The sequence below is a fragment of the Calypte anna genome, chromosome 26 (assembly GCF_003957555.1).
Source record: "Calypte anna isolate BGI_N300 chromosome 26, bCalAnn1_v1.p, whole genome shotgun sequence".
Classification (NCBI taxonomy): domain Eukaryota; kingdom Metazoa; phylum Chordata; class Aves; order Apodiformes; family Trochilidae; genus Calypte; species Calypte anna.
The window spans coordinates 1940668-1968587 of record NC_044271.1 but is presented as its reverse complement, the minus strand read 5'-3'; the positions used below and the strand labels follow the sequence as shown (position 1 = coordinate 1968587).

Genomic DNA, 27920 nt, shown 5'->3' with positions numbered 1-27920 from the left:
GCATTATGAAGGGGAAATAATCAGGTAGGAAAGCTGAAGGTGAGGATGTTGCTGAAGGTGGCTGAGCAGAGGAGCCAAGGAGTCATCACACCCCCAAAGATCCTCTGGGAGGTGAATTCCCAAGGAAATAATGAGTCTGAGCAGGGGATAATCAGCCCTAAGTGTGCTGAGCTGTGCTCCCTTTGCCTGCCCAGAGGAAATGTTGGTGTCCAGGTTATTCCCAGAGCACCCACGTGCAGCTCCCCTTGGAAATGTGGTGTTGAAAAGCAGAGAGGCCATGCCAGGGCTTGCAGAGCTGAGTGCTGCAAGGACTTCTTGTGGTCTCACTCAATGTCATCTCCTTGGTTTTTCTCAGAGCACCCACGCTCAGCTCTGGCACTGCAGGAGAATCCTTCTGTCTTTCCTTTTCTTCTTTCCTTGGCCCATTCTCCCCCCAAACCAGGCTGGGAAAACCCACCTGAGATCCCTCCTGCCCTCAGCAGCTCCATGGATCCATGATTTCTGCATCCCTCCAAAGGCAGAGCCACATTGCCGTTTTTATGGCATCTGAATCCTACTGTGGTGCTGCCAAAAACCCCTCACTGGGTGGGTTTTGCAGCCCCATTGCTCCTCTGATGGCAGCTCCCAAAGAAACCCCCAAATCCACCTCTCCCACCCCCCGAGAGGCCACGCTGCTGCTGTTGTCCCAGGAGTGAGCAATGTGCCTGTGATTGGCACCCAGACAACCTCCTCTCCTTGGAAATAAATTAATGAAGCATGAGTTGGGGCAAAGGGATTCACAATGTTAGTGTTTAATTAGTTTTATTTTGCTTTCTTAGAGGCTGAAGAAGCTTCCTTTGGAGTGAGGTGCTGAGGTTTGGGAGGTGCCTGTGGGCAGCTGGCAGTTCTGGGGCAGCCCACATGATAACTTTGTCTTTACAAATAAAAACTGGGTTTGCTGGGGCAGGGCTGGGGGGCTTTGTGGGGGGAATGAGCAGAAAGATCCATCCTCACTGCATCCAGGTTTGGGCAGGCCCTGGGGGGAGTGGATGCTGCTGGGAGCAGGGATGCTCACACTGAGGAATCTGCTCAGGAGCTCCAGGGTTTTTGTCTCGTTGGTGTGAGGGGTGACTCTGTTAGTGAAGCCAAAACGAAGGTTTCTGCCTTTGCAGGAGAATTAATCTGCCCTGCTGGATAGAAACAGCACAACCTGCAATAACCCTTCCTGTAAAATAGCTTTATTAGTTCACCAAAGGATTGGAAGTACAAAAGCTTCCAGGTAGAACACTATGAAGTAAAAAAGACGCAGAGGAAAAATGGTCAGCAAGGTCCTCACGAGTTACAAGAATCCAGTGCTGAGCAACAAGTCCTTTTGCTGGCCAAAAATCCTTCCTGGTGTCCTCACCATCAGCTGGGGAAAATCCTCTCCAGTGGTGGCAGAGGGGTGGGGACAGCAGGGATGGGGAGAGGGAGGTGGGTGACATGGGGACAGCAGGGATGGGGAGAGGGGGTGGGTGACATGGGGACAGCAGATGTGGGGATGAGGCTGCTGCTCTCTCAGCCTCCCCTGGCTCTTGTGATGGGTGCAGCCCTGCTCGTGGTGCTGAGCAGGGATGGGGCTGTCCCAGGCTGCTGTGACAAGGGGGGGGACAGGGTTTTGTCCCAGGTTTTGTCCCACTGGAGGTGGTACCTGAGCCCACCTCACCATGGGGGTGCTGGCACCCTTCCTCTGCCCTCCAGTGCTGGTGGCACAGACCCTGCACTGCAGAGAGGTGACAGATCCCATCGCAGCCCCAGGAGGCTCCAGGGTGCCCCAGGGTGTGACTTGCAGGAGTTTCACTTTGTTGTACAGATCATTCCAAACTTCTCCCCCTCAGGTTACTGCCATGGCAGCTCTTCCAGATATTTCAAGGAGAAACAAGCCCTGAGAGTTCAGAGTTGTTAAAGAAAGGCACCATTCTGTTTTTAGTGCTTTTAAACCAAGAACAGCCACTACATTCACTGCCCCACCAGGCTCCTTTGCCAAGCTCAGAGGTGGTTTTACCCTACACTACCTCTAATGTTTGCTACCAGAATATTAACAAATCAAAGAGCAAGGGACCCAAGCTGATCTCATGCTCTGAAGACAGACGTGGAAAGAAAAGGTTCAGGTTTCCCTCTTGTGTCCTTGGGGTACCTGTGGGGCCATGTGCTGGGCTCCAGCCCCCACTGAGCTGCAGCCACTGGTGATGGCCATGGCCTGGGGAGGGATTTAGAGGCTTTCTTGGTGTGGTATTGACACCCTCCCCCTCCCCAATGGCATGGTGCAGCTCCCCAGTCCTGGGGGGTGAGAATCTGCCCCCTCTCTGCTCAGCAGCACCATCTCGAGGACCCACAGTGTCCTGGGGGTGGCAGCATCTTTCACTCTTTATCCTCCATCCTTCATCCCTCATCCTCCATCCTTCATCCTTCCCTCTTGCTGGTGGGCTGTGCTGGGCAGGGTAGTGCCCACTCCTCTGAGCATCTTCCAGGGGAGAGCAGATCCTGATCCCTGTCCTGGTGGGATAGTCTGGTGCTGGTGCTGGGGCAGCTCGCCAGTTCTCACGACCACGTTTTGTTTTAATAATGTGATGAGGGGGGAAAAAAACCAAAATAGAGGTGTTGGGAAGGTGTCTGGGGACCCTATTGGGCAGCCCCTGCTGTCTGCTCCGTGTTCTTCCCATCGTTCTGGATCAGGCGCACGATGTGGGTCAGGTCCAGGCTGCGGGTGAGGATGTCGAGCAGCTCCTGGTCCTTCTGCACCCCATCCATGAACTCTTCCAGGGAGAGCTCACCTGCAAGAGCACATCCAGAAGAGTTCTGCTCAGTCCTGCAGCCTCGGAGCAGAACCCCTCATGGAGCTGCATGGACTGAACAGGGACCTTTCCCAGGGCTCTGCATCCAACAGCCCAAACCCATCACAGCCCAAACCCATCACAGCCTGACCCCACACAGGTCCCCACACCAGGGTGTGACAAGGGGCAGTTTGCAGTGTCCCCTGGCTCAGTGTCAGCCCACAGAGGGGACACAGAGCTAAACCTTCCCTGGGATCTGCTCCCTGCCAGCTCTCCCCATGTCCTGGTGCTCGGGGACCCCCAACTGCTCTGGCAGAGGGGATAGACGGTGGGCAGGGGTGCACTCAGCAGGAGGAAGCCCCTCACCATCTCCATTGATGTCAATCTTGTCAAACACCATGTTGGTGAACTCCTCAGCTGTCATGGTCTCGTTGCATCGGTTGATGGCTCGGATGGCCTGTGGGGACAGGAGAGGGGACAGGAGGAGAGGGGACAAGAGAGGGGACAGTCACTGAGGGGTTTGTGTAGCCAGCCAGACAAGTGGCTCTGTGTCAGGACAGGAGAGGCCAAACTTTTTTGCTGGCAGTTACGATGTGAAAGGGGTAAAACCCTTTCTAAAAAAAAAAAAAAAAATGGAGATTAAAATCACTTTAAAAAGCAATCAATGCATTAAAAGATTAAGTGGGCACGCTGGGATAAGCCAGGAGCCGTTCACCTCTGAAAATCCTTAGACTAAACTCAAGTGCTTATCTCAGCTGGGTTTCTGTGGATGTGGCCAAACACCCACCCCAGCAGCCCAGCAGGGCTTGGGCCAGTGCCTGATAACTTGGCAGGGAGAGGTCTTTGGGGCTGGAATGTTCCTGTAACAACTTTTCTGTCTGCCCCTGTTCAATAAGCAGGATCTGTGCAGGCAGCAGGGGAAGCTGAGCCCACTCACCTTGATGATGTTCAGCAGTTCTCCTCGGTCGATGCAGCCGTTCCCATCCACATCATAGAGCTTGAAATACCATTTCAGCTTCTGATCCACCTTCCCTTTCAGCACCAGGCTCAGAGCTGCCACGTACTCCATGAAGTCCATGTAACCATCCTGAAAGCAGAGGTCAGAGGCCAGATGAGATTAAAAGCCAAGAGCCGGGCAGCAAGGAGTTCCCTGGACACTGCTGGAGGTTCCCATGGGAAGACTCCAGAGCAGGGGATGGGGTGCTGGGTGGGGGTCTCTGTGTGCCCACCAGGCAGAGCTGATGCCCCCATCTCTGCAGAGCTGCCAGGTGCTGCTCAGGAGGTACCTGGGGTGGGGAGCAGAGCAGCCCAGAAGCTGTCCTGGGAATCTCCTGCTGCAGATGCAGAGGTCACAGAGGAACAGATTTATGGAGATGAACCCCGAGGGGTCACATTGTGCTCCCTGCACCCTCCTACAGCTCTGGTCTGCAGCAAGGGGCTCTTGTTGCCAATGTCCAGGAGGGGAATGGACTCAGGACCAGCCCAGCACGTTGCTGATATTGTGGTCACATCAAAAGCACAGTTTTTTACCTTTGCCTCTCCCCCATGGGGCTTGCCCACCACCAGCTCACCCCATGGCTCTAGAGGGGTTCAGCTGGGCCCCCAGACTGAGCAAAGCTGTGCTGGGGTGAGGTCCATGGCACCAAACTGCTCCAGACCCTGCCTGGGGCATTCATAGCTCCCAGGACACCTCCAAAATGCTTTGTCCCAGCACAGGGTGTGCTGATGGCACAGAGCACTCTGACCAGAGGATAAACCTGGGTTTGTCAATGGACAAAACCCCCACCCCATGGGGCTGGTTCAGGAGGAGATCATCTGCTTTATCCCCCTGCTGCAGGAGCCAGATTAGGTATAAATAGCTGCTGAGCCCCATTCCCAGTAGGATTTCCTGTGCACCAGTTCCCTTTTCGGGCATGTGTTCAAACCTGGGGCAGTGAGAAAGGCAAAGGCCAAGGCACAAGCAGCACCTGAAGGGTTCAGCCCCTAAATCCCCTTGTTTGCAGTGGGATTAAGCCCTCTAAGCCCTTCAGGTTGCTATGAAATATATTCCCCATCTCACACGAGGTGCAATTGCAGATCATTTGCAGGAAAGCAGGGACACAGCATCCATCTGTTCCTCTGGCAGAGCTCCCAAACCAGGGGGTGCAGGGGCTGCAGGGCTGCCCCATGCTGGGGTCCAGCACAGCCCAGTGAGCTCCTGAGAGTATGGGACTGAGCAATGAAAAAGCAATGAAACTGTAATCCATTTCTCCTTGAAAACAATAGAAAACCAAACCCAATCTGTTCTGTAAACCCTGGCTCACACCACGCTGCTCCTGCATGAATGCAGCACTTGTTCTCCTGCCACTGCCTCGTTCCCTGCTGTCACAACAACTGATATTTAAGGATTAAAGGGCACTTCATTTTAAAGGGATCACAGACAAGCAGATAAAACTCCCAGCACCTTCATAATTTAAAGCTAAAAGGGAAATATCAAGCCCAGAAGTCTCTCTCCTCCCAGGGCAGTCAGCAGGTGAGGAGTTTGGGCTGACAGCTTTCACCTCATGTAACTGATTCTACAGTTTATGAGGCCAAAGAGATCAGACCACACAGACTCAAACACCTCTGCATTTCCATACAGCCCAGCACAGGGCAGGGGATGCAGGCAGGGGATGCAGGCAGGGAGCAGGGCACTGCTCAGCCCAATATTTACCTTATTGAAGTCAAACGTCTCAAACATTTGCTCAACGTAGCTGTTTGCTGCTGGACTCAGGTTTTTCAAGCCAAAAAACTGTTTGAACTCGTACAGGGTGAGCTGGCCAGAAGGACATTCTGTCATGAACTTCTTGTACCACTGGTGGCACTCGGTGGTGCTCAGCTCCTCCACGCTTTTCCCATCCATGTTCCCCATCTTGACACCAAGCACAGGTCCCTCTGCAGTCAGAAATTGATTTTCTCTGAAGTCTGAGGGTTGGTTTTTTTTTTTTCCAAATTCTGCTTCTTCCTTTTAAAGTCCCAAAGGCCCCAGCACTGAAGGGATCAGGAAAAACCAAAGTGCGTGTGAGCTCCCTTTCCAGTCCTGGTGGTGATGGATGCCCAGGAGATGACTTCCCAGGAAAATTCAAAAGCACAAAACCCTCCTGAGACAAGAAGGTGACGTTTTAAGTACCCAGCAAATCCCTCCCCAGCCAATGAGGCTGAGGGGGGTGATGGGCTCATGTCAGGCATTAGGAGTTGAGGGTTAAAATAGAAAGGAAGTAAAATGGGAAAGTCTTGTAGATTACAGGAGATTATGAGGGTGGAATTTTCTCCACGGTGCTGTAATCTCCTAATCCACTTCATTTATGATTTTGTGTGGGGTCACACGAGCAATAACTCTCCACCCAAATCAGGAGAAAAAGGAGAGAAAAGCACCTGGCAGTCCCTGTGCTGCTGTTGTCTTTTTGGTCTCTCTCAGCTGTGCTCTCACTGGAGGATTTCCCAGGGGAAAATCCCAGCCAGAGCCTGGGATTCAGGGGGAGGGAAATAACATTGCAGCCCCTCTGAGGGATGCTCTGTGAGGGTTAATTTGGTGTGCTGAGACATAGACAGAAGTGGAACTGCTTTGAATGGTGAAGCTGTCAGTGCAGACCCCAGAGGCCACTGTGATTTTCTCCTGGGAAGGTCCTTCCCTTTCCACCCAGTTTCTGTGTTTCATCCCTCTGGTCCTGCCAGTTGAGCATCCACAGAATTATCCCCCACGTTTCTCATCCCAGGAGTGTGTCCTGGCCACTGTGCTAATGCCAGGGATGTTGAATGTTCATCTATGATCATAGAATCATAGAATCCTAGAATTGGCTGGGTTGGAAGGGACCTCAGAGCTCATCAAGTCCAACCCTTGATCCACTCCCCCCGTGGTTCCCAGCCCATGGCACTCAGTGCCACATCCAGGCTCTTTGGAAAGATCTCCAGACACGGAGAATCCACTACTTCCCTGGGCAGCCCATTCCAATGCCTGATCACCCTCTCCAGAAAGAAATTCTTTCTAATCTCCAACCTAAACCTCTCCTGGCACAACTTGAGACCCTGCCCTCTTGTCTTGCTGAGAGTTGCCTGGGAAAAGAGCCCAACCCCCCCCTGGCTCCAACCTCCTTTCAGGGAGTTGTAGAGAGTGATGAGGTCTCCCCTGAGCCTCCTCTTCTTTAGGCTGAACACCCCCAGCTCCCTCAGCCTCTCCTCATAGGGTCTGTGCTCGAGTCCCTTCACCAGCCCAGTTGCCTCCTTTGGACCTGCTCCAGGACCTTGATATCCTTCCTGAGCTGAGGGGCCCAGTTGATGAATTACCATGAAAAATTCTCATGTAAATCTGACCACAACCAATGTTGTTTCAATGCCCAGAGTTTAGAGAAGGACAAGGAAAAAAAAAAAACCAAACATCCAAAGCAGCATGGGGCAGATCCTGCAGCAGTAATGAGATGGGTGTGACTGCTGGATCCCTGCTCACAAATTCTGCCCTGTACCACTCACATTTTAATACCTGGTAACTTTAACTCAGAGTCCAGCTGCTGCAGATCTTGCATTGCTTCCATGCTGAAGTAAATTAGGAACAACTGGGCTAAAGTGGGTGGCATTACTCAGTCCTAAAACAGGTATGGAAAAGGAATTAGACGGAGGAGGGCTAATTGGATGTGCTAAATCTGTACTGGGCAGCATCAGCAGCCACAGGTCCTTGCTGTCCACAGCACCTGTGGGAGCCCGTGGTGGGTGCCCTGACCCACCAGAGGGGACACAGCCAGGATGGTCCCTTCTGAAGCAGAGAGAGGGGTGACAATAGCTGGGAGGCTGCCTATTCCATGTGGACAGATGCTTGCCAACTGATTCAAGCAGTGTTTGCTGAGGCTGCATCCAGCTCTCAGCAGTTTTGAACCGTTTTGTGCTGCCTCCTGGAGCAGAGCTGCAGGGCCACGCTGGCTGAATTCCAGCTCCAGGTCTGAGTGCCCCAAATGACACTTTGTCATTTGTCAGTCACAAAAGAAAAGTGCTTTCCCATTCCCTCAGAACCAGGCTTGGCCTCTGCCTGGGGCAGAGCTGGTGAGAGCAGGAGTCCTGCCCAAGGAGGAGCAGCAGCATCCTGGTGGTCCCTCAGCCACTCCATGGGGAGTCACACCAAGCACTGCGTTCACTTTTTGGGATTTATTGCTCTCGAGTAGTGTGCCCCGGGGCCCAGGTTGGATCTCCATGCCATCACGTTTGCACTGGGGACATCGAGCACCTTCCTGGTGTGGTCGGTGCTGCGGCTGTAGAGGTACCCACAGGTCGGCTTCTGGGAGGTGTAGAAGGGGGAGTAGGAGTTGGAGTAGTTTGGTCTGTAGAAGAGAAACCTGAAGGAGTCAGGGTCCTGCCCCCCAGCATGGGCAACAAAAGGGACAAAGTGATTTTCCAGGGGCTGGCGTTGTGCTGGAGATTTCTGGGTATCTGGAGCAGGTGGCACCTGAGAGGCCTCCTGCATCTCCTGCTTCTCCGTTCTCTTTGGTCCCTTGTGGCCTTTGCCAGGGGGCTCTGATGTTTTGGTCCCCTGTGGAGCAAAAAACCCAGACAAACAGATTGCAGTTACCCCCACAATTTGCCATCCTCCCCAGGGCTCACAGCCCCAGGATAAGACTGAACTGGTGACCAAAAAGCATCAAATTAACCCAGCAGAGCTTAGTGTCCTGGTCAGCACTCAGACACAGCCTGCTGTGCCTGTGCTTTTGCACCAACCCTTTGCAGAGGAGCTGGGGTGGATGTATGCCCTGAGACACCCCCAGGGCTGGCTTGTCACCCCCCTGCCTGCTCCAGGGCTCTGCTTGACTGGGAAAGTGTTTCTGCTGCTGTTATTTAACCGTGACTCAGTTATCTTGTTTTCATGGGTGACACCTCAGTGCTAATGGAAACTGACTCTTCCCCCAGCAATTATCCGATTTACCCCTGGGTGCTCTAAATAAACTCCTTGCTATCTGGCTTTATTTTTAACCTTGTAAAGAGGTTTCCTAATTCCCATGACTGCCTGGCATATTTGTCGCTCTATTTCTGTTACCTGTAGCTGGTTTTGAACACTGGATCCTAAACCTATTAGGAGGGGGACACCCAAAAATTCTTTAGAAATCTCCCTCAAGCCTTTGAGGTAAATTTCCAACCCTCACAGGTTCAAGCACCTTTTTTTAGTCACTCATTTCCCCAGTACAGCCACCTTGCCAGGTGCCTGAAAGGAGCTCAACACAAGTGATATTTCAGTGGTTGCTCACAAGGAAACCTCAGCCCATCTTCTCCCCAGGGAGTGAAATAATGCAGTTTTGACTCCAAAAGAACAGGTTTTGTATGACAACAGCCATGCCAGCGTGGTTTGTGACTCCCTGCTCTGAACACACTTGGATTTGCTCAGGAGCTGTTATACCCAGAGATGCTCCTGACCATTCTCCCTTTGGAAGAGGGGACAGGGACACACAGGACTGCACTGCTGCAGAGCACTGGGGTGGGGAGCTGGGACTCTGGGTGCTTTGGAAACCCAACTGCTAAGTCATGTAGATGCTTCTGAGATGTACAAGCCCTGCAGGCACCCAGCGATGCAGAGCTGGCATTGCCAGTGACAGGCAGGACACCCTGCCAGGGAGTGCTGAGCTTTGGGCTTTGTCTGCCCCGGGGTTCCTGCTCATTTTCTGGGGAACCTGACACTTGGCAGAAACATCCTGCCTTGCCCAGGTGAGTGCAGCTGCTTATGTGATCAGTGTCTTTGAGGGGAAGCACCAGCTCAATGTCCATAGAGTTATTTAAGGCACCACCAAAGCTCTGGGTCTGAATTAAGTCTCAGGTAATCCCACTGCGTCCAGTCACACGTTTAGAGATCCCTGATCCCTCTCAGAGGGGACGTTGTCCTCAGGAGAAGAGCTTCACAGGTGGGGTCACAGGGAGGAGTCTGACTTCCGTGATTAAGAAAGCACAAAGTGCTCAGACATCCACTCCTGATGAAGCATTCCCTGGGCAGCTGCTGGAACCCTCCCTGGCTCTGCACCAGGGGGTCCCCTCTTTTCCAGCCCCTCTCTGGTCCCCATGGAGCTGCCCTAGATGGAAGGACAGTCTGGTGGATTTGTGCAGCAGGTGAGGGATGATCACCCTGACACCACCAGGAAGATTTTGTCCCAGCCACCCCCAGGCTTGCCATTCCCCCACCCACAGGAAGGGGACACGGGGAGTGGGAGCCCCTCCTGCCAAACCATCACCCCAAGGCTCTGACCTTGGAGGACATCTTCCTGGTGGGGACCCCAGGCTGTGGGGCTACCCAGGGCTGGGGCAGTGCTGCCAGGTGGGCAGTGCCAGCTGCCAGGGCCACTCGAGACCATTGTGACCTCCAGGATGTTACCAGGGGGTGGCTGTCACTGGGGTGCCCAGGCTGAGCTGGGTTTCTTGGGCAGAGGGTGGGGAGGGGGGCAGAGGCTCAGCCATGGAGATTTGGGGGGTGTTGGGCTGATGGAGCAGAGGAAAAGTTGCACCCCAAAGGGAAGCACCCGCTGGGGCACCCTGGGCTGCTCTGCTGGCCCTGCCACCCACCCCACAAGGGGGTCTTGGCCGTGTGGATCCTCTGCTTCCCCCAGACACGAGCTGTTCCTCTTCATGTGGGTGCAGTCTGCAGCTCTGCAGCCACACACGAGGTTTCTTCTCCTGTCCCTCCCTCCCCTGGGTCAGGCCACGGCGCTGCACAAGCACTTTGCACACCTGTGAGCACGGCAGGTGAAGATCTGCATCTGCAGGGTGCAGCTCCTCAGCCTGATGTGCAGGCAGATTGTTCTGGGGTGTTTACCCATCCCAGCATCAAAGAGAGCCCCACACTGCAGGGTGTTACATCAGAGCTCTGCTCACATGGCTGTTTCTATGCCATAAAATCTGCTGGTGATCTTCCAAGTGCTTTCCTGTGCTTAGTGCCCAGCCCACTGTCCCTTTAGCTGTGTGGCTTCTGTCACCTGGGAGTGGCAGTTGCCCTCCCTTAAAAACACAGCCATGCCACCAAACTGGACAGCTTCTCTGCCTCTCTGGAATTTGCCCTTTGCCAGCCACCCAGCCCAGCACCACACCTGCTCTGATCCCCTTGCTCATCCGGAGCTTTTTCTGGTTTTCTGGTGAGAGGTCCACGCTCTCCTGGGAGACGGAAGGCAAAGAACAAATATTTTCCACCTGGAACAAATGGATGGGAGTGTGCACAGGAGCTCTCGCAGACTTGTTCAGCAGCTTGTGTTCGCTGGGATAATAAATTCACCTCAAAACACTCATCCCTTCATGTTGTAAGGAAGATGTTTTCCTACGCTCACCACCCAGGGTGAGGCAAAGCCACGGGTGGTGGGGTGGCATGGGTACAGCTCACCACCCCCAGAGCTCACAGGTGCTGCTGGGGAGCCCCCCTGCCCCCGGGGCAGAGGAAGCCCTGAGGAGCAGTGTCAGGGACCTGAATCACCCCTCCCTGCTCCCGCAGAGCATCGCTCCAGCCCTGCTGCCCCTTTGAAGTCTCTGCTGTAACAGGCAGCTCGTGAGACGCCTTCGTGCAGGGGCCCGGGCTCTGTCATTCCCTGGGATTTTATTGGCTTCTCTTCTTAAAATAGTTCCTCTTCTCCTTCTCCTTTTCCCTTGACGTCGTCTCTCTGTGAATCCTGCTCAATGTGTTCAGGCAGACTGTGACTATCAGCTGGCAGCCTTGCAAAGCTGGGGTGCCCTTCGTCTGTCCAGCCCTGAGTGTGTCCTTCACCTCAGCTGCTTTCTGCTCTCAAGAGGTGCCAGAGCATTTTCTTTAAACATCTGGGGCTCAGCCAGATGGGTTCCGGTGGCCACCCAGCACCGTGCTCTCAGGAGGAATGTGGTTCCCCAGTCTCCCTCCTCTTTCTGCTCTGACCTGCAGACAGGACTGTCCCTTTTCCTGCCATCCCACCCAAACACCACCACATGTCATGGTCCTGGTCCCTGCACAGGGATCTCAGGGCCTGTGGGAGTCCCTGTCCTGCAGAGAGAGCTGCAGGATTTACAGGGCTGTCTCCTGTCCCTGTGTCACCCAAAGAGCAGTTATGATAACTGTCAGAGGAGGTGTGAGCCCCACTAATTGCAGCCCTGGTGCACGACACGGAGCCCTCCCTCCAGCTCTGGGGAGCGGGATGCAGGAGCTGCTCCCATCCGGGAAGAGGTGTGGGATCAGTAGGATGGAGCTGAACCTCTGCAGGTGGGATCAGCAGGATGGAGCTGAACATCTGCAAGTGGGATCAGCGGGATGGAGCTGAACCTTTGCAAGTGGGATCAGCGGGATGGAGCTGAACCTCTGCAAGTGGGATCAGCAGGATGGAGCTGAACATCTGCAAGTGGGATCAGCGGGATGGAGCTGAACCTCTGCAAGTGGGATCAGCAGGATGGAGCTGAACCTCTGCAGGTGGGATCAGCAGGATGGAGCTGAACCTCTGCAAGTGGGATCAGCGGGATGGAGCTGAACCTCTGCAGGTGGGATCAGCAGGATGGAGCTGAACCTCTGCAAGTGGGATCAGCAGGATGGAGCTGAACCTTTGCAAGTGGGATCAGTAGGATGGAGCTGAACCTCTGCAGGTGGGATCAGCAGGATGGAGCTGAACCTCTGCAGGTGGGATCAGCGGGATGGAGCTGAACCTCTGCAGGCCAGGCTGAAGTCTCTGAACACTGAGGTGAATAACTACACCCCCGACACCACTACACAGTATTGATCCACGTGCTGCCACATTTTACTCTCCTTTTCTTCCCCCCCCCTTTTGCCATTCGTGCTGATTCTCTTTATTTAAGTGCTGCCTGACAAAGAATGCCCTGATTAGATTTTTCTTTCGAGCTGGAGCTGTTGTAACAGGACTCCAGGTGATTTGGTGTGTTGCCCTAATTTGTACAGTGTGGTAAGATAAGGCTGTGAATGGTATACTTCTGAAGTGATTAAATAAGTGATATTTGTCACTGGAAAAAAGGAAATGTGTATCATTTTGACTCTCAAAAAGTGGTGGAAATAGAAATGGATACAAGACAGGATCATCTTACTCTGAAGGTGTGTTTCAGAGTTAATGTTTTGACAGCTAATTTGGGTTTAAAGTTCTCCGGGAATCCCAGCATTTATTAATAACCAATGTTACACATTAACTCTCATTTTTCACTTCCCTGACACAGGAAATCCTGGGTAATGCTAGACTCTTTCTTTTGTACCTGAAACAAGAAATAATTTGGGGTCAGGCCCCACTGGCTTTAAGCTTTTCCATTAAAAAAAGGATCCCAGACAGGTCCATCGGGCAGGGAACTGTTTCAGGCGGTGCAGGGACCTGCAGGGACTCACACGGGAGTGCTCGGGTGGGGACTGCGGTGGCAGGGGAATAACCAGACACACGGGAGACAGCGAGAGAAAGAGCAAAACTCTCAAAACTAAATAAATGCTCAGGGTGTGACCAGCTCGGGCAGATTGACGGCTGGGGATGGGTTTTTTTTTTTTTTTAAAGAGAAATGGGCTGTCGGGGTACCTGTACACATTTACATTCACAGACCCGGGGCGTGGGCTCGGGGGGATCCCCCAGGGTCGGGCAAGGCGATGATGTCCTGGGGGGCAGCGGGGTCCCCCTCACCCCTAGGAGCGGCTGCGCGGCCCGGGGAGTACCGTGGAGGTCGTGGGGAGGTACCGGGCAGGTACCGGGGCGGTACCGGGGCGGAGGGAGGAGCCGTCCCGCAGGTGTGGCCAGGTGTGCCCGCCCCGCAGCCCTGAGGCCCCGGTGCCGGCCCCGCGGCGGGGATGCCCGGCTGGCAGCGGGCTGGCAGCGCCGGGCTCCGCCAGGATGAAGAAACACAACTCGGTGCAGGGCACCTTCAGCCGCCTCTTCGGGAAGCGCCAGGCCAGCCCTACCACCCCCTCCCTCTTCGCCACCAACCCGCCCTGGATCTTCACCCAGGAGGTGACCTCGGACAGCGCGGGGGGCACCGGTCAGTGGCCTCCCCTTCCCCTGGGACCCCTGGGCAGCTGCGGGGGGGGAGTGGGTTCTGGGTTCGGCCACGCGTGGAGGGGACGGTGCGGGCTCGGGGTTCGGCGGGGTCCGGTTCACTGCCCGGATCGGACTGGGGGTCGGCGGGGTCCGTGCGGGTCGGAGCGGGGCCGGGAGCGGAGCCGCTGTGGAAGGCGCGGAGGCTCCGCAGGAGCGGAGCAGCCCGGCTGGGTGCTCCCACGGGGCATAACCCGCTCCGGGAAGGCAAGGTTGAGTCAGGCAGCCTGGTCAGTAGTGGAGAAGCTGTTTGGTTGCTTCCAGTCGCTCTTTCCCACGCCGTGTTTGATCTGCTCCTTCCCAGGTCGTAGTTATTTACTTGTAAACCTGTTTCTTGGAGGGCTGTGAGCGAGGGGGGGAGTTGAGGGTTGCATATTCCTCAGGATTTATTTGTGTTTCTCTGTGGTTTTAATTGCAATACTGTGCCCTGGAGGCTTATGTAGGAGGGAGCCAAATAATGGAGGCAGGCAGATAAAAGATAGGAGCTTTGGGATGAAGTTTGGTGGCTGTTGGAGCCCAATAAAAGCTTCCAAGCTTAAAAATGGCAGCGGCCCTTGCTGAGCATTGCCCGGGGGTGGCCATTGCAGCTGCTGCAAGGTGGTTCCACTCTGCAAGGCAAGGGAGAAGGGAAATCTGGTGGAGAGTTTCATGCGACTTTTAAACGCCAAAGGAAAGTTGCTGGTTTCTAGCTGTTGTAAATCTGAGGAGGGCTGAAGCTTCTCTCTGATGTGGTCTGGATTTAAAAAAAGTACAAGAAAAAAAAAGTAAAAAAAAAATAAAAGTCGCTGTGTCTGCTCATTAGGAGCCTGATTTCCGTGGTTGCAATTGCAGTACAAAGGCATTCCTTTCAGGTGTGGGGAACTGCTGTGTGGATCGGCTTGCAGAGGAAAAGCCAGGAGTCCTTGAAATCTGAGCGTAAATAGAAGCTGCTGGGTCACTCCTCAGCATCCTCTTGGCATTTATATAATGAATTTAATTTGCTTAGGGTAGCGTGACACACACAAACGGAGTGACCATGCTCGGAGTAACGTGTGCTAAGCTGAGGGCTCGTTGTGGGGAATGGCTTGCTCACCACTGAGCAATCCCTGGGGCAGATTTTCTTTCACCCTGACTTCCACAGTGCCACGGCCGTGCCTGGTGGAGCCCCAGCCCTGGCTCTGATTCTTCAATATTTACTGCGAAGCTTCGTGCTGTCGCTGCTGCCAAGAGGAGTCCTCTGCTTCTGCTAATCCCCACCTTAGTTTTTCATACAAAGTAAACACAAGTTAGGCAATGTGGAATGGGTGTAGGTCTGCATGTCACTGACTCAGAGATTCCTGAATATAGTGACTGATGCCACCCCCTTGCTGTGGATACCCCAGCGTCAAACCTGCTACACCTACTCCAGGTGATGCAACCCTGAAGTAGGAAGAAGTTCCATTACATGTGGTGCCAATTGCTTATTTTATTTCCCATGACTTGAGAGGACACCAGTGTCTCCAGGATGGGCTGAATGGTAAAAAAAAAAAAAAAGCCAAAAAAGGGCCAACCTCTTCGACAGCCTCCAAAGGTGTTTCCTGATCCCTCCTTTCAGGAAACAAAGCTGTCAGAGCACAGGTCCTACTGGTGACAGGCTCTTAGCAGGCAAGTCCTGTTTATCTAGCAAAGAAAACACAACTACAAGCACTTAATCTTACTTTTAATTAAATGCATTCAGGTTAGTGATGCTTAGTAATCTAGGATCAAAGACCTTGTGATCTTTAATGCAGTTTCTCACTGCGCTTACCTAGTGTCTTGTTTAATACAAAACTCAGCATTTCAAGTCTCTGAACTGCTTTATCACTGCTCCACAAAGCTGTCTGAGAGCAAACCCTTGTGTTGCATTGGCCTTAATTCTGGCTGCTTATTTGCTGAATAAGGGGGTCACCCGTGGGGTTATGCAAAAACTGATTTACTGCTATCTCTGCTGTTAGTCCAGTAACTCCTCCTTTTCTTTTGGGTTCCTCACAGACAGGAAAGGGTTGAACTGTTGGCAGGACCACACAATTTGAACTGCAGTATTGTTAAAGTTGAAGAAAATGTCCTTTTTGTAAAGGACCTCTTGTAGTGGGAGGAGGTTGGGCTAAGGGAGAGGAAGTGGTGGCTGACTGTGAGGACAGTGGTAGGATGATGGATACTCCTGGGGTATCCCAGGGTAACTTGTGGTGCAGTGGGTGAGAGGCAGGAAGAGCTCACACTCCGTGGCATGTCTCAGGGTTCTGTGGAATTTCTCTGCCTCCAAACCCATCAGTGCAGCAGAGGCCGTGGCAGCTCCTGCCCAGCCCCTGGCGTGGTCAGGTTCTTCATTCCAGGTGTTCATCCAAGTGCTTTTCCTCTGCAGGAATACAAACACAAATGTTTGCTCTCCTCTTTTTGTCACTAACGTGGGCGTGAAGCTCTTGCCCTGGGAGCTTCTTGCCTGAGCTCTGCCTGCCCAAGGAGTGACAATGAGTGACAACACTGCCACATGGCCTGGCAGCCTGGGGTGGGCTGGGGACCCCACTCATCAGTCCAGCAGGGCATGGAGGGCTCTGGCTGTCCCCTGGAGGACAGGGACACACAGGAGGATGTGGGGACACTGGTTGTGGCTGCAGGGTGCAGGCAGCTCCCTGGGCTGGCAATTCTGCTTCAGGAGCCCTTGGATTTGGGAGGTTTAGAAATGCAGCCCAGCCCCTGTGCAGGGAGCTTACACAACCTTCACCTTTCTGCTCCTTGGCTTTCAGTTGCTGTGTGATACCAGACAGAAAGAGTTTCTGTGCTTCACACCTCAGCACGGGGTCAGGCTTGAGGGCAGCTTCCAAACTTTTTATTTTTTGTTGGAGGGGGTAAAGCTGTTCACTTGGGGTTTGAGTTTTGGGGCAGAGGGAGGGGGTTTGTTTTTGTGTTTGCTGCTTCTTCCTCACTGAAACCACCGCTGAAATCTGTTAGGTGGGACCACTCCTGCAGAGTTTTGTCTCTGGTCACAGCCATCTGCTCTCTTTCCTTCCTCAAACCCCTCTATTTTCTTTAATGTTGGTCTCCTTGGCTACAAATTATTTGTGTATCTCCTTCCAGCCAAGGTGGGGTTTACATGCTTCAGTGCTGCTGCTTGTTAATTCATGCTGTTAGACATAAAGAACGTAATTAAAGTAATTTTTATGAGCTTTATTCACTGTCAGAAATAAACTGGCCCAAGAGGCGTGGTTCAAGGTAAAAAACCAGGAGTAACTGATGTTTTCTCCTGCTTGTGACACCGGGGTTTGCACATGCTTTCTGCTATGAATGGAGATGTCGTGGCAGTATTTTCTGGGAAGAGGTTCAGAGCCTTTCTGCACAGGGCAGGCTGGAGTGTGACAGTGTTGTGGCAAGCACAATTTACCTGTGGCCCATCCCTCCTGCTGCCCTCAGCTGCTGGCAGCAAAACACGGAGGGGAAAACCCTCCCCGTGTGTCCCATTTCCATGGCTGTGCCCCAGCAGTGCTCTGAGTTCTTCCCCTTTGCTCGGCACAGCCAGGGTTAGGGACAATCCTGCTGTCCCTTTCCACTGTACAAGTGTCAGGGACCTGCTATCATTATAGGGCAACCCCCTACCTGCCTGGGGCCCCCACTCACCTGGGACCTTTTTCCCAGCTCAGCTCCCAAACACCCAGATGCTCCTCAGGATCGGGTGGGGTTTGCCCCTTCCTGGGGGCTGGCAGAGCAAACCTTTCACGATGTTTTCTAAAGCCAGGTGGTGAGCAGTGGGTTTTTTTCCTGCAGTGCTGCTGCTAACAGTCCTCTCTTCCCCTCAGGTGATGTGATTGAGGTGTATTATGGTGACAACCGCTTTGGGACAGTGACAGACTCTGGCACAGCAACGCTCAAACCTCGTCCGAGGGTCCGCCCGCTCCTGACTTTCCTTCCCCTGGTGAGTACCCTGGGATTTGTTACAGCAGTGTCTGTAAGTGCTGCTCAAAACCAGCTGGGCTGGCTGCCCCTCTCATCCCCTACCTGAGGGAAGAAATTAAATGAAAAGCAAACCCACTCTGTAGTAATGGTGGATACGAGGCATTAGGAGGTGATCCGAGTTCAGGGCTTGTGTTGGACATAGGCAAGATACTTGGGTGAGAGGTGTCAGCATCACCAGACTTGTATTTTCAATTTAAAAAGAAAATTGCTGAGAAGTGTAGATGGTAGATCTGCCTCGCACTGCATTTTATCTAACCACTGCTGGCAGTATCTCTTCCTGCATCAGGCAACTTGCTGGAAAGAGCAACAGCAAAACCGTGCTGCTGAGAGCAGGGGAAGGAGGCAGCAATGCTGCAGGTCTCTGTGCAGAGCCTGAATTTCCCATCTCTGTGAGGGAAACCTCCCTGCAGCACTGCCAATGTCCCAGCAGCAGCTGGGGGCAGGGACTGAGCACCTGGACCCAGAGGTGGCTTTGGAGCATTTGACATCTGACAGTCTGTGGCAGTGTGGCTGAGCAGGGATTCCCTCCCCTCTGCAGACAGCTCTGCAAAGGTCTCAGCCCCAAATAAAGACAATGAAGCCTGTGGTTGCTCAGAGGTGGCAGTAGCTAAATCTGAAGTCATACAGGTCAGAGAAGACAGCAGAACAATGGAAAGCCTTTGGTCTTGACATGGGAATCCTCCCTGAGAATGGGATGTTTTTTTCTCCTCCATCCTTGTCCTTCATAGCATCCGTCACCCTCAGCAGCAAGTGGGCTGGTCTGCTGTCACCAGGGTGCAATTAGTCAGTGGGGTTGTGCAGGTGTCATCTGGAGGACAGCTGGGGAGGGAGAGGAAGTTTAAATATCTATTGGAGAGCATCATTAGGAAGCTACAAGGTCACACAAGTCCTGCAGAGGAGCTGTGCCCTCTGTGATGCCTTCTGAAGGGTCACAGCAGCTGAAAAACCTCACCTGGGCTCCCAGCCAAGTGACCACAGGACTGGTGCCCAAGAACCTCCACTCCAGGAGCACAGGCTTGGGTGCACGACCACAGCTGGCATCCCATGTTTCCAATTCTCTAGAGTGTAACTGACCTGCTGTGTATTTTTTTAGCTTGTAATTGGTTTACTACTGTAAATGTACGTGGCAGAGGAATAAGCAACACAAATGTCCCTGGGAGGAGTCCCAGGGGCTGTCACCCTGGTGCTTTCCTGCAGACACTTGGCCACCCCTGAGGCTTTTTTCCCCTGAATTGCCCTTGGAAGGGCTGCTCCCACTGAGCTTCTCTCCCAGGAGTAACAGGTTTAACTGAAGGAAGTAATAGGAATATGCAACAGCTTTTAAGGACCAGTCTTCATCTGCATGATTTTGGTTTGATTATCATTTAATTTGGCACAGACTCTTCTGGTGTCACATAGATATTTACCCTGGGCTGTTCCACAGCTCCCACCTTAACTCTTCCTTTCCTCCCACCCACTCTCCTGCGTGGGGGGAGGCTGAGAAGCAGCTGCCTAGCAGTGAGTCAGGAGGATGCACACACCACTGCAGGTGTGGGCAGAGCTTTGGCATCCTGGGGGAATAAATTCCTGTCCCAAACCACCTTGTTTTAAGCTCTGCTTAAAAACAAGGAGTCTGGGGGCAGCTCTTCAGACTGGGGGAAATCCTAGGGCTCAGATGAGAACCAGTCACTCTCTGGTGCTTTGTTTTCTGTAAGAGGCAGCCTCAACCCTCCTTTATTTAACGGGAGGGAAATGTGGGCACCAAGAGACCAGAGGAGCTGGGGGCCACAAGGACAGGAAAGGCTCCTCTTCTCTGGAAAGCAATTCCTGGTGGTTAGAGTGAAAGTTCCCCCTAATGGGATCCTCAGCATACATAAATCTGGTGCAGGTACCACGAACTGGAAATGCAGGTTCCTGGCACACTGCCCCAAGCACAGCACCGGGCTCTGAATCAGCTGGAGGTTTGCTGGGCACACCCCAGGCAAACACCAGGGAGGGAAACAATCTTCCTCCTCTTCCTCCTCTTCTCTGGAGACTGGCAGTGTATGGGAGATGCTTTCCATTTTAGAAGCCAGCTCATGCCATGAGGATGGGTGGTTTTTTTGAGAGAGATGCTGAGCATGAGCAACTGCCACAGGAATTTTCTGGTGTGAAACAGGCTTGCCCAGTTTTTAGGATGGGTTGAAATGACATGTCCAAAATTACTACTCCTTTATGAAATGTGGACTGTTTCCTCCAGCTTTGCATAAATCTCTTCCAACTGCCATTCCCTTTCCACTCCTATCTAAACATGTGATTCATATGTTGCTTTTAATTCAGTGCTCAGACATTTTTGTCTCGTGTAAATGAGCAGCTTTCCTCAGTGTGCTCTGGAGATGGCAGAAATGAATTTGCATAGCAAATGGGAGATGCTGGGGCTTTTTTCTTGTGTTTTTTGGTACCTTATTGCTCTGGACAATCTCATTATCAGCTCTTGGTGTGCCTCTTGTTATCCTTTGCCTTCCCTCTGGCTTTCAGCTGAAGTTAAATATCTTTCCTTGACCTTGCCCTGCATGTTTGGGACCAGTACAGAGGTCTCAGGTGAGGTTATAGGGCTCACCTTGTCTGGTGTTTTGCCACTCACAGATCTGTCCTCACACCTTAGCAGACCTTGGCTTCTCCACCAGCACAAAATTGCCTGATGAGCTGTGTAATCCCAGGAATGTGAATTCCCACTCACTCTCTCCTGGCTGCTCAGTAACTGGCTCATTCCCTTGGGCTTCCAGAGGATCTTCGGTTATCTGTGGCATGATGGACTTCACAAGCAAACCATGTGTGTTTTCTTACTATTTTTGTCAAAAGCTGGGGGATCCCAGGGCTCTTCTGAAGGAGCCCAGGCTGCTGCTGTTAAAGTCTGCTCTGCCCCAGCAGCTCCCATGCTCCTGAACTCCTGACATGCAGGGATCCTGTGCTGTCTGAGCCCTGGATACACAAACCCTACAAACCCAGCTTGACCTTTGATCAAGGAGACTTTGGAATCCTAGAGCAATCTCTTGTAAAAATAGTGATAATGCCAGTGAAAGGCAAAGGGCACAGGGGCTCAATCATTACCTAGGCTTTTGTATGCAGCAAGGCACTGCTGAGCAGGGCACATGGAAGATAAAGCTTCCTTTGCACAAGGGGCTGTTACAGCTCCCACAAACAGCCTGGGGTGAGCAGGATTGCAAGGCTCTGGAGCCTGGGAATGGGCAGTGTGTCCCTGAGCACTGCTCCATAGGTCTGGGAGCTCCTGCTGCTCAGGGAGTGTCATTTCCTTGCTATGGGTCTCTCCCAGCACTGGTATGTGAAGGCTCAGTCTGTGCTGGCAGCCTGAGTCAGCACCACTTCGGGTTTGGGAGGTGGGTGCCTCATGAGCAACCCCAGCCCTGTGCAGAGCTGTCCCAGCAGTGAGTCAGGGAGGGAAGGAGAGGCTAAGGAGAAGCTTTCTGCTGCTGGCAGGTGTGCCAGCCCTGGTCAGCTCTCCAGGTGAGTCAGAGGGTCAGGAATATCTCGCAGTGGGTGGCTGTAATTATCCAAAGTGCCCGAGCTGTACGCACCCTCGTGAGTGTGGGCTCCTAAATTGCATGGTCCTGGAGCAGCTGAAGGCACTGCTGAGTTTTGCACGAATGCAAAGTGACTCATTGAGAGTGAGAGACAAACCAACAAGTAGCAGTTTTCCCCAGAGTGTTCAGATATGCTGGTGCCAGTTTCCCAAAAAGCTGGAAGTCTGTCTGTGACCTCGGAGCAGTCTGTAGGTGACTGCAGCAGGGCCTGGGGAGCAATACCCACAAAACCCTAGGGAGCTATCAGGTTTGTTTGGAATGTGAGTGGTGAGAGGCTGGGGAGCCCTGAGCTGGGATGTGAAACGTCCACAGGGGAGTTGTGTCCTTGGCTTGTGCACCCTTGATCACCTCACTCATCCTCTTAAACCCTGCCCAGAGCAGCTTCCACAGGGACCTCTGTGTCTGGGAAGGAGCACTGGATCCCATCAGCCTTCTGTTGGCACCAACACACAGGCTAGGGCTGCTTGTCAGAGCTCTGCTCTCATACCTGGGGTGTAACTAACAGCTCCATCTTCTCTACTGTTGCAGAATGCCCAAGAATCCCATGGGGTGGCTGTGCCAACACCGTCAGTGCCAGAAGACTTTGAGGAAAAAGCAGCTCTTGGTAAGGAATCTTCTCTGACAGCACTAAGTGCTCAGCAGTGCTGTGCCCTGGGGGAGGCAGCGTGTGAGTAACGAGCTCTAGAGCAGTCTGATCATGAGATTATTTTTCATCCTAAAATCAAGTCTACGATTAATTATTCTTTGCAGTAATTGAAAACTAATTAATTTCTAAGGAGTGAGGCGTACGGGCTGTTATAGTCCAGCAACCTTTAGACAGCTGCTGAGGAAAACAAAGTGGCTTGCTGTGAGGAGGGGTAGCTGGGCAGGGGCAGTGCTGGCCGTGTTGGTGCTGCTGGAGAAGCTGCTGACACCGTTTTGCTCTCACTCTTTCCTGCAGGCTCCAGCTCCCAGGTCAATGGAAACCACCGAAGGTACAGCTCGGTGGGGGACCTGCGCCCACAGGCTCTGGAGGGGGATGACCTGGAGGAAGACATTCCTCCACCACCATCAGTACCCCCACCACCCCCTCCAACAGCTCCTGCACCACCATCTCCAGCCTCACCGGTCCCTCCACCACCTGAAACGCTGCCTCCACCACCACCACCACCACCACCTGAGGCAGTGCCACCACCTCCTGCCATGGCACCTCCGCCACCTCCAACCTCTGCCCTCTCCTCGCCCAGCACACCGACTCCTCCAGATTTCATCCCACCAGCCCCTCCGGGTGTCTCACCCCTCAGCCGGGCCCCAGCACCCTTCACCTCCGGGATGTCCAAGTGGAAGTCTGAGACGGTGCTGAACACGAGGCAGGCAGATGCCGAGGGGCTGCTCTGCCCTGCCCAGGATGGGGTGACAGCCGCCCCCAGCCCAAAGGAGACCCCGCAGCCCAAGCACTGCCCCGAGCCCCACCTCACCTTCCCCAGGTCCTTCAAGGTGCCTCCACCAGCCCCAGCCCGGACCTCCTCCATCCCTGTGCAGGAGACCCAGCCTGCCCACCAGGACCCCTTCCCCAGGCAGCCCCACAGCCGCCCTCCCCTCCCACCCTGCTTCACCATCAGACCCGCAGCCAAGGCTCAGGCAGGGAGAGAAGCTGAGCTGAGACAGGGTGGCACCAAGCCAGCAGTGCCAACCCCACCACCGCTCAGCCCCAAGCCAGCTCTGAGGCCTGACCAAGGGATAACCCCTGCCGGGTGCCGCTCCACACCGCCAGCCTCCGAAACAGAGAAGATTCCCCAGCCAAAACCAGCCCGGAGAGACTCTCCTCCAGAATCAGAGTTTCTCTCTGCCAATGACCTGGACCTCCCCCCTCCTGACTACCCCACCAGTGAGGATGACTGGAGGGACTCCAGCAACCTGAGCAGGCTGCGGAATGAGCTCTCGGCCCTCCTGCGCTCCCCACGGAAGGAGGAGAGACTCACGGAGAAGCCATCTGCTCCCCGGCCCACAGACAGCGGTACCGACCGTGCCAGCAGCCATGAGCCCAGCTCCAATGGACTCCAACTCACTGGTCCTGCTGGGAAGGACTCGCAGTCACCTGCAGGCAGGGAGAGAGAGAAGAAGGAGGTGCCCAGCAGCCCCCCCAGTGCCCCGGGGGGCTCTCCCAGCACCGCACTCCCTGCTCCAGAGAGCAGCAGTGCCACGCAGCCCCCCAGTGTGATGAGGATCAGGAACGAGCTGGAGGCTGTGCTGTCTCTGAAGAAAGAAGGGAAGGCAGCCCTGGGAGTCGGCAGCCAGAAGCAGGGCACCGAGGATGGCAGCAGCACCCCACGTATGAGGAAGAGCCCCCCTGAACCTGCCGACTCGGTGCTGCCAGAACCAGCCCGCAGCCTGCTCCCGGCAGCTGCGGTGGAGAAGGATGAGGCAAGGCAGGAGGACCATGATGTTCCTGTCACCAGGAAGGTGACAGAAAGCTTGATTCCTTCTCCCGGGTCCCTCAGCAGCAGTGCGAGTCCCCCAGCCCCACCTCAGGGCCCAGCAGAGGAGCCCCCTGCTCCCACCTCCCTCTCGCCCCCCACTTCTCCTGCACAGAGCTCAGCTCTGCAGCCCAGCGCGGCCATCTTCCAGTACAAGGTGCACCATGCTGGGCCCAGCTCTGCTGAACCACCCATCCCCACGGGCTCAGCCAGGAGCCCTGTGGGTGCCTCAGGTGTGGGGCAGGAGGACGTTCTGATCCACCCGGTGACAGGTGAGCGGGTGGAGCGGGGATCCCCCATGGCGCTGCTGCTGGCTGCCCGGCAGCGTGCCCAGCGGGGCCGGCACGGTGCTGAGGCGGGAGCAGGAGCCACCGCCTGGGAGAAGCCATCCCTGAAGCTCGGCAGTGCCTCGTCGGACACCACCTCTACCACCAGCTTCTTCCGGAGTGAATCCAAGCCCTACTCCTTCACTGTGGTGCCCCGGATACACGGGGCAGGTTCCGCCATGTCAGGACACGCCAGACCTCTGTCCTTCTCCAGCTCCTCAGATCAGGGCCGGGACGTGCGGGCAGCGGGCGAGGGGCAGCCCCTCAGCCTCCCCGGGCTCCAGCGAACAGCAGCCTCCAGCCTCCTGCGGGGCCTCCTTGGGTCAGGGCAGCAGAACCAGCCCATCCCATCCCACCATGGCGTGCCCAGGGAGGAGGAGGAGGAGAACGGGGAGATGGTGCTGGACTATGGGATTATCCCTCCACCCCCAGAATTTAGCAACGAAGCAAATGAAGTCGAGGAACCTCTCCCAAGTCGGGAGGAGAACCGCAAGTGCCCCAGCTTCCCTGACTGCAGCCGGGGCTCCTCCGAGCCGCGGTACTACAGGTGGGCTGGCTATGGACGTGTCTATGGGGGCAGCCATGAGCTGTCGGCCCCGCTGTCCTCGGAAAAGAGCAGAAGGAACGGGGACTTCTCACCCCAGCACCCCGACAGCTCCACCGGTTACCTCAGCCGCTGCCCGAACCCCCGCCCGCTGATCAAGAAGCGCCTGTACGTCTCTGAGCCCGACAGCTCCTACCCCCGGGGCACCGCAGCTCCCCGGGGCACGGGCACCCTCTCCTCCTATGCTTCTGGGGGGTACAGCACCCCAGCTGGGGATGGGGTCCGTCGCCTCAGCGCTACCCACAGGAACGGCCCCATTGGAGCCCCGGGCAGGCGCACGTCCATCGATAGCACCGGGAAGGCCGTGCTGTACGGCAGTGCTGGGGCAGACACCAAGTACAAGGGGCAGAACGGGGACTTCTCACCCGCCAGCACGGTGGCAGCCAGCAGGTGTGTGTCCCCCTCAGCCACCCCTCGATGTCCCTTTGGTTTGAAGGAAAGGAGGGCTGGGAGCCGGGCTGCTCCAGAGCTCCCGGAGAAGCCTCAGGGTTGTCCCGTGGGTTCTCCCCGAGCCTGGTGCCCATTGTGCTCTCGGTGCAGGGAGGGGAGGCACGAGGCACGCTGCCATCTGGGATGCAGCAAGGGGTGTCCTTGGCTCTCAGTGACTCTCTGTTCTTTTTCAGACCAGCCCACAGCAGCTCGCAGTACAGTGGACCCACCAACACCTTCACGGTCCGGCCCGGAGCCCGGCAGCCCATCTCCTACGTCTACCAGAGCGGGCACCGATAGTCTGTCCCTGGGACAGCCCCACCACCTTCATCCAGCTGGGAAGAGGTGAGAAGATGCCTGTGTTGATCAACTCCTCCTCTGCTGGCACCAGGAACAGTTCCAACCCTGCTTGAAACTATTGACTGAGAAGGTGGAGAGTGAACCTGGGACTTGGGCTCTACCCAAAAGACTGTCATGGAGATTAGTTACTACGGAGAGCTGGCTGCTGTCTTGTTACGTGAGCAAACAGGGTTTTCCTTTTTTCTATTTTTCCCCTGTATTATTTTTGCAGCCTGATAGGTCTTCTAAGAAAGCCAAAAAGCATCCTTAGTTCTCTTTAAAGAGATTTTCTTTGACTGGTTTAAATCCAACATGCTTGGGAGTAGGGAGATATGCAGAATGGAAGCCAGCCAGTGCATAGCCAAATGTGGGGGAATTAAAATAATAATGTGAGGCCAATGGGATAGAAATAGAGGTTAGGGTGTCTAGATCCCCACCTCTTCTGTCCCCACCTCCTTCAGCAGCCTTGAGCAAAACAATTATGCTGATGCCTTAAAAACAGCTCCTGGCTTTCAGTGTCTGTCCTGCTGAGCCAGGGGCAGCTCTGAGCAGAGGGCTGAACCCCTTCTCCAGGGAGCAACACGGGGGCAGCAGCTTTGGGAGCTTGGGCTCTTGCTTTCCTGTGCCTTTTGGTCACTGTAAGTGTTTCTGTTGGTGATTACTCCTTGTGAAAGAAGGCTGTAAAGATGGCTGTAAAGCTCTTTAGAGAGTTAAGACATTGAGCAATCCTTTTCCTTTATCAGTGGGTGGGTGACACCAAAGGTGCTGTGCTGGTGGTGCTTTCCTTGAGGGCTTTTACCACTTCACACACACACACAACAACCCCACCTCTAAAAGCCAACCACAGAGTCCTTATAAAAAACTGCTGTACTGAGACTTGGCTTGGGGTTGTCTGATTTGGGGAACTAAGAGGCTGGATTTGGGTGTGATTGTAGAGTATTTGATGCTCCTGGTATGTGGAATGTCTGCAGGGACATCCCTCAGCTCCCACTCTTTCCAGAAGTGCTTGTCTGGGAGCTGGGGGTGCTCCTCCTGCCAGTGCCTGTCCGAGGGAGTGAGTGATGGCTGTGGGGTGGGAGAGAGGAGTAGGATCCAAGAGGGGATTTTATGCTACAGAGCAAGCGATGCAGTCTCATGATAGCTGACCAAATGAATAGCCAGCTTCCTGACATTAGAAATAATCTTCCTCGCAGGCAAGCTTGCTGAAAACCACTGTAAGATAAGTGTAAAAACTTGTAGAGAATGTTTTCTAATCACTGACAAACTAAAAGCACTTTGAGACATTAGTCTACTTCTGTGGAAAGCACTTTCTGTTTTCAATGCTATACAATATTATTTCTTCCACTCCAGCTTATCCTGTGTTGCACACACGTGTGTGTGCATCTGAGCAGATTTTTTACAGTTCAGACCAAAATTCAGTGATAAATTTTCCTTCATGGTGGATTTTTCAAGAGTTCTCTTGATGTTAATACCACGTCACTGGCGTTCTGTGTTTTATGTTATTTCCAGCCCAACAACAGCTGTTTCAAACAGCTTCAGAGTTTTCTGAACTCTACTTTGCTGTGAATAAAATGAAAATGCAAATATCACAATTGGTCTGATAGCTAATTCCAATGGCTTTTTAATGCCATTAAGTTGCAGTAAGTTGCAGATTCACCAGTTTAACTTGAAACAAAACAAAGAAGCCCCTCTGACAATATAAAGTAATATAAAGTTGGGGTTTTTTTCCCTGATAATTTTTTTCCCAAAATAATGCTATAACTGCAAATTAATTCTCAAAAGCAGTTTTGAATTTAAATGTTTGTATTTTGTTGTTGGTTTTGTTTGTTTGTTTGTTTGTTTATTTAGAGAAAAACTGCTTGGAAGTTCATCTTTACTGTTTCCCCCAGACATGCAATTCCTGTGTAATTGTAAGCATAGGGTGCCTTATTTCCAGCATTGTGTTAAGTAGCATGGAAATGTCAGTCAGTTGTAGGAAATAGCCATTATTCATACAAAGAACACCCCTGCTGGGACTGCAGAGTGGACTAAGCTGGGATGAAATCAGGTAGGACTCTGCTCACAGTTGTCAGACTGGTTAGCATCAATGTTGTAAGCAGGGGAACTATTCTATTCTATCCTATTCTATCCTATTCTATCCTATTTCTATTCTATTTCTATTTCTATTTCTATTCTTTTCTATTTCTATTCTTTTCTATTTCTATTCTTATTTCTATTATTTCTATTCTATTCTTATTATTTCTATTTCTATTCTTATCTCTATTTCTATTCTTATTTCTATTTCTATTCTTATTTCTATTTATTCCTACTCTATTTCTGTTCTGGTTCTATTCCTATTCTATTTTTCAAACACTTTGGGCTATTCCTGCTTCTTCCCAGTGCATTAAGCAAACCTCTGAGTCCTGGGGGACCCTCTGGTGGGGCCATCCGGAGGTGTCTGTGTTACAGAGCAGCAGCAGGGATGTGGAG

The 27920-nt window shown here is 53.4% G+C and overlaps 2 protein-coding genes across 2 annotated transcripts; one reads left to right on the top strand and one right to left on the bottom strand.

The window, feature by feature from the left end:
* Positions 1–1954: 1954 nt before the first annotated feature.
* Positions 1955–5682, bottom strand: GUCA1A (guanylate cyclase activator 1A). Its single transcript, XM_008490590.2, has 4 exons — positions 5485–5682; positions 3730–3879; positions 3159–3249; positions 1955–2792 (listed from the first exon to the last, which is right to left on the bottom strand). Exons 1-4 carry the CDS (start codon positions 5680–5682, stop codon positions 2641–2643), a joined length of 591 nt encoding a protein of 196 aa, XP_008488812.1. The 3' UTR covers positions 1955–2640.
* Positions 5683–13513: 7831 nt separating this feature from the next.
* C26H6orf132 (chromosome 26 C6orf132 homolog) lies at positions 13514–27636 on the top strand. Its single transcript, XM_030465550.1, has 5 exons — positions 13514–13736; positions 17581–17696; positions 21826–21901; positions 22238–25073; positions 25307–27636. Exons 1-5 carry the CDS (start codon positions 13592–13594, stop codon positions 25410–25412), a joined length of 3279 nt encoding a protein of 1092 aa, XP_030321410.1. The 5' UTR covers positions 13514–13591; the 3' UTR covers positions 25413–27636.
* The last annotated feature ends 284 nt before the right edge of the window (positions 27637–27920 follow it).

Excerpts from the sequence above, each read along its gene's own strand:
- C26H6orf132 (XM_030465550.1), top strand. The coding sequence starts at position 13,592 with ATGAAGAAACACAACTCGGTGCAGGGCACCTTCAGCCGCCTCTTCGGG. Across the intron at positions 21,902-22,237 it reads TGAGGAAAAAGCAGCTCTTG|GCTCCAGCTCCCAGGTCAAT; the intron begins GTAAGGAATCTT and ends TCTTTCCTGCAG. Across the intron at positions 25,074-25,306 it reads AGCACGGTGGCAGCCAGCAG|ACCAGCCCACAGCAGCTCGC; the intron begins GTGTGTGTCCCC and ends GTTCTTTTTCAG.
- GUCA1A (XM_008490590.2), bottom strand. The coding sequence starts at position 5,682 with ATGGGGAACATGGATGGGAAAAGCGTGGAGGAGCTGAGCACCACCGAG. Across the intron at positions 3,880-5,484 it reads AGACGTTTGACTTCAATAAG|GATGGTTACATGGACTTCAT; the intron begins GTAAATATTGGG and ends CTCTGCTTTCAG. Across the intron at positions 2,793-3,158 it reads GATTGACATCAATGGAGATG|GTGAGCTCTCCCTGGAAGAG; the intron begins GTGAGGGGCTTC and ends GTGCTCTTGCAG.